General features: G+C 49.3%; 1 protein-coding gene across 1 annotated transcript in view; it reads left to right on the top strand.

Moving 5' to 3' along the window:
- The window catches only part of NYAP1 (neuronal tyrosine phosphorylated phosphoinositide-3-kinase adaptor 1), a 470,759-nt gene that overhangs the window by 126,407 nt on the left and 329,267 nt on the right, over nt 1–15,085 (top strand). The window contains exon 3 of the mRNA XM_085637809.1: nt 9,819–10,050. Coding sequence (XP_085493935.1) covers nt 9,869–10,050 — 182 coding nt within the window. The 5' untranslated portion in view covers nt 9,819–9,868. The remainder of the gene's footprint in view (nt 1–9,818; nt 10,051–15,085) is intronic.

Genomic DNA, 15,085 nt, shown 5'->3' with positions numbered 1-15,085 from the left:
CAGAGGTCAAGATGCTGTCTGCAAGTTGATTGTGAAGGTGATGCCTTTCTCACATTCTCAATCCTGGGCATAGCCTTCAGATATTAAGGGATGTGAGAAAAGCAGGAAGGACGGGCAGAAGATGCAGCAGCAGGGAGGTGTCAGAAAGGCTGAGGGTTGGGCTGACTGGAGGGACCATAGACGGTACATAAACCGAAGTGGGCAAAGCGAAACAACGGAGGAACGTAACCATGGTAGATTGAAATGCCTGTAGGTAAGCCACCAGAAGAGTAGGGGGCCTGGCAGTTTGCGTGAAGTTCAGCATCTCACCGGCTAGTGTAGTGTAATACCTTGTAGTGGTTTTAGCCGCACTCCATCTTATTGGTTGGATCAGTGGGCAGGCCTTTGTGTGGGGGAGGCACAGTCGCCCGGCACCTTCCGCGATCTTGGAACCCAGTGGTAGGGAGTCTTGGGTGTCTGATTCTAAGACAAAGCACAATAAAGCTGCTTTGAACAGAGGCGGTAAGTGGACACCCATGAAGGCTGCAGAGCGGGTTCCAGGACGGCTGAGGACGAGGCTGGCAGGGGACCTTCATGGGCAGACTGAGGGCCCGGGAGCCGGAAGGTCCTAGAAGCTGCTGTGGATGCGGCAGACGCAATGAATGCCCAGCTGCAGACATAGAGGGAGGGACATGAGACCCATGGCCATCAGGGGACCAGCAACGCATGTGATCTTGGCCCTCATGTGCAAAGCCATTCTGCGGTCGCATAGCCTGCGACTCGAAAAACCGCAGTGTTTGCTACATTAGCAAACCCCAAAATGGGATTAGAATCTCAAAACAAATCACAGCTGGAAGGTGCATTGTTAGGGCATCCCTTCCATAGCAAATCTTTAATATCAATGTTCGGCAGCTGAAATCCTGTCACAAAACACTGACATTTCACAGATACCTCCACAGAGTTCGTAACCCACTGGGACCCCTTCCCCCCGTGAGTGTTAAAAGGGTATTTGTAGGGGAGTAGGCAGGGGTCCATGGGATCACTGCCAACCCTCAAACAAACAAAAAAGCTTTTTCTTTTTAAATGCAGTCCCTTTTCCAGTAAGAAAACGGGCTACATAAAAAAAAGTTGACTTTATTTAAAATGTGATCACAAACATGGTGCTCTGCTGACTTGAGCAGGCCACCTTCCCTGTGATGGCATCCAGTCATAGTGAGTCACAATATACAACTCCCTCATGAATATTGATGAAATACGTCTGCCTGCAGCCAAGTACGATCCATACTTTTGTGAACTGACATTCGTAAATTGATAGGTTCACAAAATTCCTTTCCATTTGCAAAAATTTGGTGCACAATTTGCAACCACAATTTGCGAATGAAAATCTTGTATATCGGGGCCCATCTTCTGGACTACAAGGCATGCTACCAAAATATTAAAACTGAACTAATGTGCTGCAAAAATATTGTGCAAAAAGAACAATTGATGGATATAATGCAGAACAATGTCATACATTCACCCCAATCCAGAGATCCGGGCCTAAAGCCATCGTTTTTTTGCTCACCATGCCATTCCAGTTTGAACCCAGCCATATGCAAATCAGTCTTGCCCTGTGCACAGAGTCAAGACTGATTTGCATATGGCTGGGTCTAAACTGTGGTGGCATGGTGAGCAAAAGAACGATGGATTTAACCCAGATCTCTGTACTGGGGGAGAATGTATGATTTATTCAGCATTCCGTCCATCATTTGTTTGCGTAGCACTTTTCACCCGAGTGGGGCGGGTATGCTCAGACATGAGTCCCGTGCTCTCCATGCCACTGGAATCAAGCTATCCTGGCTGAAGAGGGGTGAAACCCCGAAACCGGTCCTAGGATGCTTGTTTCTGGTCCAGGGAGGAACTCGCCTGGGAGCTCGGGCTGGACTGTTCCCATGAGGCACAGGGTCAAGACTGATTTGCATATGGCTGGGTCTAAACTGGGCTGACATGGCGAGCAAAAGAACAATGGATTTAACCCACATCTCTTGATTAGGGGTGAATGTATGATTTATTCAGCATTCCGTCCATCATTTGTTTCTGTAGCACAAAAATATTGTAGCCAGAATATTAACTTCAAAAATCACATGGAGGTAAATTTAAATGGGGGAGTATAGGTTAGCTGTAGTGAACTCTGTTTCTAAGTACCTTAATGATATAATCGCCGAAGTGCGTAGATGTGAAGTTACAATCCGTAAATCCGTGCATATCTGCAGGTACTAAACTTCATGATAGTTTGTAAATCGATTTTGTGGCTAGGATGGCTTTATGGCACTCTGGTCCAGAAGTACGAAGCTCTTTTTGTGGTTGCAAATGCTCTGATTCGGAGTGTTGCACTGTTGTGGTATTGCTTTCGGGTTCTTAAACATTAGTGGCCGCGGTGACGTAGGTTCAAAATACACCAGGGAGCTCTTAGAAGAAACCACGTCAGTGGCAGAGGTCCAGCTCAGCAGCATGGGCCACAGAACAGAAAGTAGGTGCAAAAAAGGTCATTGCAACAAAGAGGAACCCATTGGCGACGAATCACTAAAGATTAGAGACAAATAGAGAGAGAATGAAAAAAGATGAGTTTGATCGTTACAATGAAAGTCAACGGGAGCAACCACTCACCTGTCTCTGATTTATTTCTGTTGTTTGTAAAGCGCATCAATCATCCCCAAGGGGTCGTCACGGCGCTAAGATGCTATCCATCATTATAAAGGGGCACTAAATAGCACAGAGAAAATGTAATCAGATCCTAACCAGCCAAGGGGCATATGATCAAGCACGGCGTTAAAATTATCACCGCTTTAACGGCGGAAAACTGCCGCTAAAGCGGCGATAATGGACTTGATAATATGTCGCAGAGAATTCCAATAGAAGCCCATGTTGACACCAGAACATGGGCTTCTATGGGAATTCACAAGGGCATATTATCAAGCCCATTATCGCCACTTTAGCTGTAGTTTTCTGCCGCTAAAGCGGTGATAATCTTAACGCCGTTTCTTGATAATATGCCCCAAAGTCTTTAATTTCTTCCTGACCCCAGATGGTCTTTAGCGAGATGAATATCTAGTGGTAGCACTTTCCGCTGACCAGCCCCAGCCGCGAGAATGAACGGCCTCCTGATTTGACTTTATTTATTCGGTTTGTTTTAGCCGGTGCAAGATTGCGTGATCTCAGGTCGCGTGTCGGAGTGTAAAATTCTACTTTAGCTTGTAGGATTACAGGACCGTATTATAAAGTGTCTTGTGTACGTGGCAACGAAGTTGAAACTTCGCTCTTTGACGCAAGGGCAGCCAACGCAAAGCGGCCAAACAGGCAGAAGCAGAGGGTTTGGCCGCTGCATTGTGTATCACTTGGAGTCATGAGAACAAATAGTCCGCCACGCGATTTAACGTGCCCATAACGCCTGATGTCATTTCCTGCGATGTCAAGATGGCGGCGCCCTCGGCTTGACTCCAAGAGCGTCTGCTGTTGTTTCTTGCTGCATCTGTCTTCAAATGCAAAAACAATAGTTGATGGACAGAATGCAGAACAATGTCATACATTCACCCCAGTACAGAGATCTGGGCCTAAATCCATCGTTTTTTTGCTCACCATGCCATTCCAGTTTGAACCCAGCCATATGCAAATCAGTCTTGACCCTGTGCCCCATGGGAACAGTCCAGCCCGAACTGCCAAGCCAGGTCCTCCCTGGACTGGAAACAAGCATCCTAGGACCGGTTTCGGGGCTTCACCCCTCTTCAGCCAGGATAGCTTGATTCCAGTGGCATGGAGAGCACGGGACTCACGTCTGAGCATACCCGTCCCACTCGGGTGACAAATGCAAAAAGATCTATTGATGGACAGAATGCAGAACAATGTCATACTTTCACCCCAGTACAGAGATATGGGCCTATATCCATCGTTTTTTTGCTCACCATGCCATTCCAGTTTGAACCCAGCCATATGCAAATCAGTCTTGACCCTGTGCCTCATGGGAACAGTCCAGCCCAAACTGCCAAGCCAGGTCCTCCCTGGACCCGAAACAAGCATCCTAGGACCGGTTTTCGGGGTTTCACCCCCCTTCAGCCAGGATAGCTTGATTCCAGTGGCATGGAGTGCACGGGACTCACGTCTGAGCATACCCGTCCCACTCGGGGTGACAAATGCAAAAACAACAGTTGATGGACAGAATGCAGAACAACGTCATACATTCACCCCAGTGCAGAGATCTGGGCCTAAATCCATGTTTTTTTTGCTCACCATGCCGTTCCAGTTTGAACCCAGCCGTATGCAAATCAGTCTTGACCCTGTGTCCGTTAGAGGGCGCCTTCACACTAACCCCAGATAAACCAGTATGGCTTTCCTTAGTTTGACCACTAGTATGTACCCTACACAGAACCCATGTGCTTATACCAAATGACAGCTGCAAACAACACAGTCACCACCAGGCTGGTGGGGCAAGGAGCTCTGTGTGTTTACTGACATACCACAGTGAGGGTTCAGGATGGGTACGCTGATCTTTTTTGATGGTTTGAAGTGATGCTGAACTGTTCCACCCAGCTCCCCACCCCCAAACGTCTAGGTCTTTGACAGAGTGCCCCAAGGCGTGTCAGTTAAGGCTCTTGAGTTTGAGATGGGACAGTCTGTGTTGCTTAAACCAGTATCCACATCTCCTCATTTGACATTCTGGAAACCGTCAGCAGAACCAGGCAGGTAACTCTTCCCCTTTGACCTGACACCTCTCATCTCATTGTGTGGTGGTGTTGGCATTTGTGTAGCTCACAGTGCACTGTTACTGCCTTCGGGGAATGCCGGTAGGCCAGGCTGCTTTTCCGAACAATCCCGAGATTTCTATTTCTGTTCTATTCTGTAAAAAAACAGCCTATTTCTTCCGTTAGGGTCGACTAAAACAGGACCAACTACTAACCATGAAAGTTAGGAGAAAATGTGGCGTAATGGCCAGAGCTGCCGACTTCGGAGCTGGGGAACCAAGTTCGAGTCTCGGTGTTGGCTCAACATCCTGTGATTCTGAGCAAATCACTTAATATCCCCATAAATGAATGTGTCCTTAACGGGTGCTCATGAAAAGCGCTGGTGTTGATGATTAAGTGCTGGTGCTGAGCCCAGAAACCACCGGCTCAAATTAAGCTCTGTTGCAGACCGGAGTGATATGTTTCATATATTGCGGTCAGCATTCAATTTCATTTTATAGCTCTTACGCCAAAGCACTTTACAGAGAACAAGATATAAGGTATCCCACGTTGATGGATAAATTAGGCTTGGCGGAAAGACAGAGGGATGTGCAATGTAATCAGAAATGTTAAATGCACGGGAACAATCAAGGAAAAGCTGGAAATATGGATTTGTGAGGACGTTGTTGTGGGAGAGGGGCCTGTGCGGACAAAGATATGTAAATAATTCCATTTAGGGGGAAAAAAGATGAAAACTGACAAAGGGAACTTCAGGGGCATGGCCTCCAGGTGGGCCTGAGGAGCAGTGGTTCTTAGCCTTTTGACTGCTGTGGACCCCCACTAATCATTACTGGAATCCGGGGACACCCCTGGGTCACTGCTGGAAGCCGGGGACCCCCAGTGAAGCACTATTACAATCCGGGGACACCCCTGGGTCACTGCTGGAAACCGGGGACCCCCAGTGAATCACTATTACAATCCGGGGACACCCCTGGGTCACTGCTGGAAGCCAGGTACCCCCAGTGAATCACTATTACAATCCGGGAACACCCCAAGGGTCATTACTGGAAGCTGGGGACCCCCAGTGAATCACTATTACAATCCGGGGACACCCCTGGGTCACTGCTGGAAGTCGGGGACCCCAGTGAATCACTATTACAATCCAGGGACACCCCAAGGGTCATTACTGGAAGCCAGGGACCCCGGCAGAAGCATTTTTGATGATTTGAACCACAAAAAAATACACAGCAAATACAGAAACAGGCAGTCATCAAACAAATACACAAATTATGAGACAATTTAATTTGTAAACAAAGATTTTTGAAAAATCAACATTTCAATATTAATATGAAGGTTGGAGCTTTCCTAAATTCAAGTGCGGCCCCTCCTCACCCAGGCTGTATTCTATTTGATGCACTGCTCCCAGGAAATAATCTGAGGATACTCATTTAATTTTTATCCTCAGATTCCTTCACATTTACAGAACGTCTCAACATTTTAAATTGTGGGTTTTGCTTCTTTCTTTATTTTGTAAGCAGTCGAAGACCCCCTAAGTAGGGTTTGCGAGCCCCTGGGGGTGCCCAGACCACAGGTTAAGAATCACTGAGATAGTGCATGTCACTGTAGGTTCTGTTATGTGTATTTGTAAAGCGCGAGGGAGTCCTGGCCCTGGGGCATGTGTGAGGTACTTCATGCACCTGACCCGGTGCCGCAGCACACGCTGCACCGGGATGGGCGCTTGATGAAAATACTGCTTGCCATGGGCCTGCGGGGGAAGTGGTTTGGTGCTGTGCCTGAGTGACCAGAGGGGTGCTCCTACCCCGTCTCGGGGTGCACAGCTTCATGGTACGGTGATGGAAGGATGAGTGAGACAGGGCACACATCACATACACCAGGCGCGCTACCAACACGCCACAGAGCACAGACGAAGGGGCCTGGTGTTGTGCATGAGTGACCAGAGGGGTGCATCTACCCTGTCTTGGGGTACACGGCTTCTACCCCACCTTGGGCTGCACGGCTCGTACCCCATCTTGGGGTGCATGGCTCCTACCCCGTCTTGGGGTGCACGGCTTCATGGTATGGGAGTACAGATGAGTGAGACATTGCACACAGGCACAAGTCCTAAAAAAGAAGTGGGGGGACAGACCTAGTTTGGCAGTATGCAAGTGACATCATGGTGTGCGATATCACGGCGCGCGACATCACGGCACGTACCATCACGGCGTGCGGCATCACGGCGCATGACACACAGCGCACAACATCCCACATGGCATCACAGGAATTGATATAATTGAAAGTGGCATCACAAGCAACGACTTTACAGGAAGTGGCATTACAAGAAGTGACATCAGATCTAAAGCCCTCACATATATGTTTAGCAGGTCTATCAAGTGTACGTTTGAGCGCATTGCGAGGATAATAGCACAGTGAGCTATGGAAGATGATATGCCCTCTACACCTTGCAACCCCCCAGTTTTATGTAACACATCCTGTACATTCATTTACAAACATATATAATTTATTGTACATGTAATATGCACGTGTTGATGTATAGCGCTCTGATACCCTGCATTGGAATGAGTAGGGCTATACAAGAAAGAAGAGTGGTACTTAAATTATTTCAACACCTCTTCAGGTGTAGTAAGCTCTATATAAATGCAATTTGCTTTGTGTAAATACTGGGAAAGACCAACACATCTGACATTCTTACAGTGCATGCATATCTCCTAAACATGGACTGAAGGAAGTGAAAAGCTGCCTCTCTTAAGTATGTGTGAAGTGCTAACAAGGTGTGAGCCTTTGTTTCCCCTTCATTTCCATCAGGTGTGAGGCCCCTGACTGCCCCCAGCCAAGAGACCTGAACAAAAGGAGGCCTGATGACCCCTCAGACTCGGCCTTTGTTATGGGCTCAGCAGGAGTCAGAAACAGGAAAGCCCTGGCCCCGCCAAGTGGACGGTGTTCACCCTGCGAACAAAAGTGGGTGGACGCCTTCCACCACGTGTACCCCCGACTCGTGCCCTGATTGCACACGTCACTCACACCAGGTGCTGCTGCCAACACATCGCAAGGCCCAGAAGAAGGGCTGTGCTGCTCTGGGCGCTTTAACCCACGTCCTATGCAGGATCCAGGAAGTAAGAGAGACATTCTGTAACTCTGGAAGAGCTTAGACAGAGGCAGACAGGAGGGGGAGAGAGGACAGGAGGGAGGTGAGAAGATTGAGACAGGCAGGAGGGATGAGAGAGGACAGAACGACAGAAGGGAGGGATATGAGAGGTTAGAGAGACAGGAGGGAGGAGAGAGGACAGAGCAGTGAGGGCAGGAGGGAGGAGAGAGGACAGAGACAGGCAGCAGTGAGGACAGGAGGGAGAAGAGAGGACAGAGACAGACAGCAATGAGGACAGAAGGGAGGAGAGAGGACAGAGACAGGCAGCAGTGAGGACAGGAGGGAGGAGAGAGACAGACAGCAGTGTGGACAGGAGGGGTGAGAGAGGACAGACACAACCAGCAGTGTGGACAGGAGGGGTGAGAGAGGGCAGAGACAGAAAGCAGTGAGGACAGGAGGGGTGAGAGAGGACAGAGACAGACAGCAGTGTGGACAGGAGGGAGGAGAGAGGGCAGAGACAGACAGCAGTGAGGACAGGAGGGAGGAGAGAGGACAGAGACAGACAGCAGTGTGGACAGGAGGGAGGAGAGAGGACAGAGACAGACAGCAATGAGGACAGGAGGGAGGAGAGAGGGCAGAGACAGACAGCAGTGTGGACAGGAGGGAGGAGAGAGGACAGAGACAGACAGCAATGAGGACAGGAGGGAGAAGAGAGGGCAGAGACAGACAGCAATGAGGACAGGAGATAGGACAGACAGCAGTGAGGACAGGAGGGAGGAGAGAGGGCAGAGACAGACAGCAGTGAGAACAGAAGAGAGGACAGAGACAGACAGCAGTGAGGACAGGAGGGAGGAGAGAGGGCAGAGACAGACAGCAGTGTGGACAGGAGGGAGGAGAGAGGAGAGAGGACAGAGACAGACAGCAATGAGGACAGGAGGGAGGACCTGACCCTCAATGCCACGTACCTTACAATGCGATCAGCACCATTAACTGCAGACGGCAGTAGGGCTGAGACCTCATAAGTTGTCCATCTTAGGTCTTTCAGCCCAGTTTGAGGGGCGGTACTATGTGGCTGAATTTTAACCAATCAAAAGCCACGTCTGAAAGAGCCTGCCTAGACTAGTGCATTAACCTGCCTTCAATCATATGGGGAGGAGGGGGATACAATATAGTGCTGGCATGGAGGAGGAAAGCCTTTCCAAAGTGAGTGTGACACGTGTGTTACTCAAAGGCGCTTCACACTTCCCTGCACTGGACAGGAGGTCAGGCTCTTCTGTGCCAAATGTTGACTCAAAGACCACAGTGGTTGGAGCGAGCTTGGGCCCTTATCCAAGATAAATCGCAGCTTACCAGCGGGGCGAAAGGTGGCCTCGCCATGTGTGTGCTTGGGCCAAGCGCTGAACTGGTGAGAATTTGGAAGCGTGTGATAACACAATCTCTCTGTGCCATGCTCTCCTGTGCCAGAGGCCTGCTCACACTGCCCAGCTCCCTTGTGTGGCAGACAAGCGAGGTCTCAGATGTTCTCATCAACCTCCCTTGGATCGGCTTGCTTGTTGCAACCGATCAAAGGCGATTGGTGGTAAAAGATGGAGGCCATCTGGTGGTGCCAATGTGTCTGGGATTCAGGTGGGGTCTGGTGTGTGGTCTCAGACAGTGAGAGGCTTGGAAGAGGAAGGGTGGTGGAGGTCCGGAAGTCCAGCGCTGTGGGAAAACCCGAAGAAGGAGGGGGTAGGTTGTGTACCAATGCATTGATAAGTAATATCCATGTGGACAATCATTCCCCTGTGTTGACACTGAGGACCATGCATTTGCCATAATCAAGTAAACATAATTTCAGGTGCTTTTCCACCAAACTCGGTTCTAATGTGCAATTACAAGGTTGCAGTCTATTTTTAAAAATAGCTGACACATTTTTTTTTTTTTAGTGTCTGCCTCCAGCTTAATTTGTGTCTCAGAGTTTCTGTGTTTGTATAGATTGAAGTTGGTATTATTATTACTATCTAGCAGCTAGCTTCTAAAGCTTTTCTTCCTTCTCCCCATAGCTCCGTGAGCTGGCGTCGTCCACCATCCCCTTGGAGTCGCTAGTCCATGGATGATGACTACTGGTCTCCAGGATGGAGCTGTCTCAACGTGCAGGGCCTACGGCGCACTGACCCAGTCTGGTCCGGGTGGCAGTGAAAGCCGAGCGAACCAGCGGCTGCCCGCCGAGATGAACCTGCTGTATCGCAAGACCAAGATCGAGTGGAAGCAGAAGGAGGAGGAGCCCAAAAAGTGGTAAGAGGCTGTCTTAACCTGAGGCGCGAGCTAATGGCTACCAAGGCAGCTTGCGATCCCACCGCTGCCGCCCCATGTTGATATCAGATAAACACTGGGGTGTGGTGGGGTCAAAGTAACTTACTGGTGTCTATTTACGTCCTTCTTACATCAATTCTTGAGATACCTCTTATGGAAGAATAACAATCAAGCCCTTAATAGTTTAAATACAAAACATGGATATATCGCTGCAGGCTGAAGTACTGATCACTTACTCATTTTCATGTGCATGACAGAAAACCACAGGCAATATATTTCAGAGTTGTAGAAAGAAAGGTTGTCTTTACATGTACTAAAGGGTTGGGGCGCACACAGAGAAACAGTGACCACAGGAAGACATAGACGACCTGGATCCAATTTTCCAGTAGGTCCTCAAGACTTACTTCCGATTAACGAGCTTTATTTGTTAAGATATTTTTTTTAACCTTGATGCAAGGAGTTAGAAGTTGACACCTCTTAGTCGGTCACTGTGCCATCGCCAGCTGGCCCTTTTAGTGAAAGTGTCACCATCTGCCATCCAGCCCTCCACATATTAATGAGATCTATCATATACGTATGTTTGTTTTGGGGGGCATTTAGGGTTGAGAACCAGGGGTACAACAATGTTTACTTTTGTAGAAGGGTATCAGAAGAAACTGGGATTGAGAGATAAAGCCATTCAGTAGCTGGCAGCGGTTACGCTTGAACGAGCACTGCTTGAAGAGATGGGTCTTCAGGTCCTTCCATAAGTGGCGGACGGACAGAGTCGATCTGGCTAGAGCTAGGAATCCAGACCATCGTTGAGTAGTTGAAGATTTGAGGTCAAGTTTTCTCCTTCCTGGGTGGGTCCAGACTCGTGCGTCTGAAGGCCTTCCTCAGGCCATGGACGGTGGCTCTAGCGTTCCAGCTGGCTTTGACGGCGCAGACCACGAGTCGCTTTATCAGACTCTGATGCATCTTACAGCACGCCGGTAGCGGTGCTTCCTGACAATTCGCGCCTTCTTGGTTGGCTCACTTCAACTGGTGATCATGGGATCGATCCATGGCAGCTTTGGTGCCAATAAGGGTCTTCCAAAGGCTCCCTGCTGTTGCTCCTGTTGTCCACTGTCACCATGAGGTCATCAAAGGACGTCCTCTTGAGCCATGGTCAGCCATGCTATGAATACACTGATGACACAGAGCCTCGTGACTCATGTCTGCTGGTCCAGAAGCAGCAGTCATTGCTGAGCTCTTCAGACAAATAGACCAGAGCTGGATTTAAAATTCATCCCTGACTCCTGAATGACAAACGAGGAGTCAGAGAATGAGCGACTTAAACGCTCATTCATTCGGTTTTATTTAGGACCACTTTATACTAATGCACCTTCAGTGTGGTGTTTGACTGTGCATAGTCCCAGAGTTGTGCCCCCTCTTGTCTACCCTTCCCCATAACCATGGGCTCATGGTTGTGCCAGCGTCAACAGCATACATTCAAAGATCACCACTGACTGGCTGAAAAAGCTCAAGCACACACATGGTCTCATTTAGGGGTCGCCAAGGGTCGCTGCTGCGACCCCTGGTATGCCCCTTGTGACCCCTGGCACTGCCTTTGTTCCAGCCTCAACAGTATACATTCAAAGATCACCACTGACTGGCTGAAGAAGCTCAAGCACACACATAGAAGTCATTTAGGGATCGCCAAGAGTTGCTGCTGCGACCCCTGGTGTGCCCCTTGTGACCCCTGGCACTGCCTTTGTGCCAGTCTCAACAGCACACATTCCCAGATCACCACTGACTGGCTGAAGAAGCTCAAGCACACACATGGTGTCATTTAGGGGTCGCCAAGAGTCGCTGCTGCGACCCCTGGTGTGCCCCTTGTGACCCCTGGCACTGCCTTTGTTCTAGCCTCAACAGTATACATTCAAAGATCACCACTGACTGGCTGAAGAAGCTCAAGCACACACATAGAAGTCATTTAGGGATTGCCAAGAGTCGCTGCTGCGACCCCTGGTGTGCCACTTGTGGCCCCTGGCACTGCCTTTGTGCCAGCCTCAACAGCACACATTCCAAGATCACCACTGACTGGCTGAAGAAGCTCAAGCACACACATAGAAGTCATTTAGGGATCGCCAAGAGTCGCTGCTGCGACCCCTGGTGTGCCCCTTGTGGCCCCTGGCACTGCCTTTGTGCCAGCCTCAACAGCACACATTCCAAGATCACCACTGACTGGCTGAAGAAGCTCAAGCACACACATGAAAGTCATTTAGGGGTCTCCAAGGGTCGCTGCTGCGACCCCTGGTATGCCCCTTGTGACCCCTGGCACTGCCTTTGTCAGCCTCAACAGCACACATTCAAAGATCACCACTGACTGGCTGAAGAAGCTCAAGCACACACATGGTCTCATTTAGGGGTCGCTGCTGCAGCCCCTGGCATGCCCCATGTGACCCCTGGCCAGCGGCGTCGGGGGGGGGGGTGCGGGCCGCCCTGGGTGTCATCACTGAGGGGGGTGACAGAATGGAAAATTCTGTGTTTTTAAAATAAAACAATTACACTTGCAACTGTAAGTATATTTCTTTAATAATTTCAATGTGGGGGGAGGTGACAAGACATTTTCCGTACCGGAGGGGGGAGGGGAAGACACGCGGGTGACAATAAAATGTCCACACCGGGTACCACCTGACCTTACTACACCACTGCCCTGGCACTGCTTTGTGACCCCTAGCGTCAGCAGTGGCAAAATCAGTGGCAGGCACAGAAGCAGCTCGTCCTTATGGACGTCGGTGGGGGCTTCACTCACCTGGTTTTTTGTCCAATTTTTATTATACTAATAATAAATAATTTTACATTATTCTCTATTAGTTTAATAAAAAAAATGGAGTACAAACAGCTGGAATATGACTCTCTGGCAGCTGGGGTAAGTACAAAAAGGCTTTTAAATCTATCTATATTTGTAATCTTTAAGTGTGTTTATGTAAGAGAGTGTGTGTATGTGTGAGTGTAAGTGCATGTGTATGCAGAGTGTGTGTGTATGTGTGAGTGTAAGTTCATGTGCATGCAGAATGTGTGTGTATGTGTGAGTGTAAGTGCATGTGCATGCTGAGTGTGTGTGTGTATGTGTGAGTGTAAGTGCATGTGCATGCAGAGTGTGTGTGTTATGTGTGAGCGTGTGTTTGTGTGAATGCATATGTATGTGTGAGTGAAAGTGAAGGTCAAGGGGCATGTGAAGTCACTTCCGCCATCTCTGGCATTTTGGGGAATTGATGTCCATGAGCACACATACAATGTGTGGTGAGGATTAGTGGAGTCTGCTTAGGACATGGAGAATCTGATGAAGAGGCAACCGAAGAAGTCTGGAGTCTGACTGGGAGAGGTAGACACTGACGCAGGGGCAGATGAAGAAGTCTGGAGTCTGACTGGGGCAGGTAGACACTGATGCAGGGGCAGATAAAGAAGTCTGGAGTCTGACTGGGGCAGGTAGACACTGATGAAGAGGCAGCCGAAGAAGTCTGAAGTCTGACTAAGGCAGGTAGACACTGACGCAGGGGCAGATGAAGAAGTCTGAAGTCTGACTGGGAGAGGTAGACACTGACGCAGGGGCAGATGAAGAACTCTGGAGTCTGACTGGGGCAGGTAGACACTGACGCAGGGGTAGATGAAGAAGTCTGAAGTCTGACTGGGAGAGGTAGACACTGACGCAGGGGCAGATGAAGAACTCTGGAGTCTGACTGGGGCAGGTAGACACTGACGCAGGGGCAGATGAAGAAGTCTGGAGTCTGACTGGGGCAGGTAGACACTGATGCAGGAGCAGATAAAGAAGTCTGGAGTCTGACTGGGGCAGGTAGACACTGATGAAGAGGCAGCCGAAGAAGTCTGAAGTCTGACTGAGGCAGGTAGACACTGACGCAGGGGCAGATGAAGAAGTCTGAAGTCTGACTGGGAGAGGTAGACACTGACGCAGGGGCAGATGAAGAAGTCTGGAGTCCAACTGGGGCAGGTAGACACTGACGCAGGGGCAGATGAATCAAATCAAATCAACTCAGGGACATTTATTTAGCGCTTAAATCACTCGAAAGTCTCATGGCGCTTGCAGACTGCTCTGAAAGCTTGATTGTTTAGTTGTGAAACAGCCATGTCGTTAACATCCTGCGAAAGCAGTTGTGATCTGTGAAGAAGTCTGGAGTCTGACTGGGGCAGACAGACACTGGTGCAGGGGCAGATGAAGAAGTCTGGAGTCTGACGGGGGCAGTAAGATAGTGATGCAGAGGCAGATGAAGAAGTCTGGAGTCTGACGGGGGCAGTAAGATAGTGATGCAGAGGCAGATGAAGAAGTCTGAAGTCTGACTGAGGCAGGTAGACAGTGATGCAGGGGCAGATGAAGAAGTCTGGAGTCTGACTGGGGTAGGTAGACACTGATGCAGGGGCAGATGAAGAAGTCTGGAGTCTGACTGGGGTAGGTAGACACTGATGCAGGGGCAGATGAAGAAGTCTGGAGTCTGACTGGGGTAGGTAGACACTGATGCAGGGGCAGATGAAGAAGTCTGGAGTCTGACTGGGGTAGGTAGACACTGATGCAGGGGCAGATGAAGAAGTCTGGAGTCTGACTGGGATAGGTAGACACTGATGCAGGGGCAGATGAAGAAGTCTGGAGTCTGACTGGGGTGGGTAGACACTGATGCCAAAGGTAAGTAGACGCTGAACGCCCTATCTTTACCCTAGTGATATGCAAGATGACAGGACCATAGATGGATTAATGCACCCGCTTCTGAAATCTTGGTGTGCCCAGCAATTCTCAGAGAATACTAAGGGTAGAATACCTCTGGCGGTTAATGCACTTGCAGGGGAGATCTGTGTTATGTCTAAGCACAGGTTTAACTCCTGAAGTAGGATGGAGGGTTAATGCGCCTGCTGTAAAGCATATCTTGAAACATGCGGATCACATAGTTGTATTTTATGTAGATAGCTCAGTCGGCTACTGCTTTTGTCACAGCGATCCCTTCTTTACTTGCAGTTAGTAAGTTACCATCCTTCTAATATAGCA

This window comes from Triturus cristatus, chromosome 12, assembly GCF_964204655.1.
Source record: "Triturus cristatus chromosome 12, aTriCri1.1, whole genome shotgun sequence".
NCBI classification, from domain to species: Eukaryota; Metazoa; Chordata; class Amphibia; order Caudata; family Salamandridae; genus Triturus; species Triturus cristatus.
This window is presented reverse-complemented; position numbering and strand designations above follow the sequence as displayed.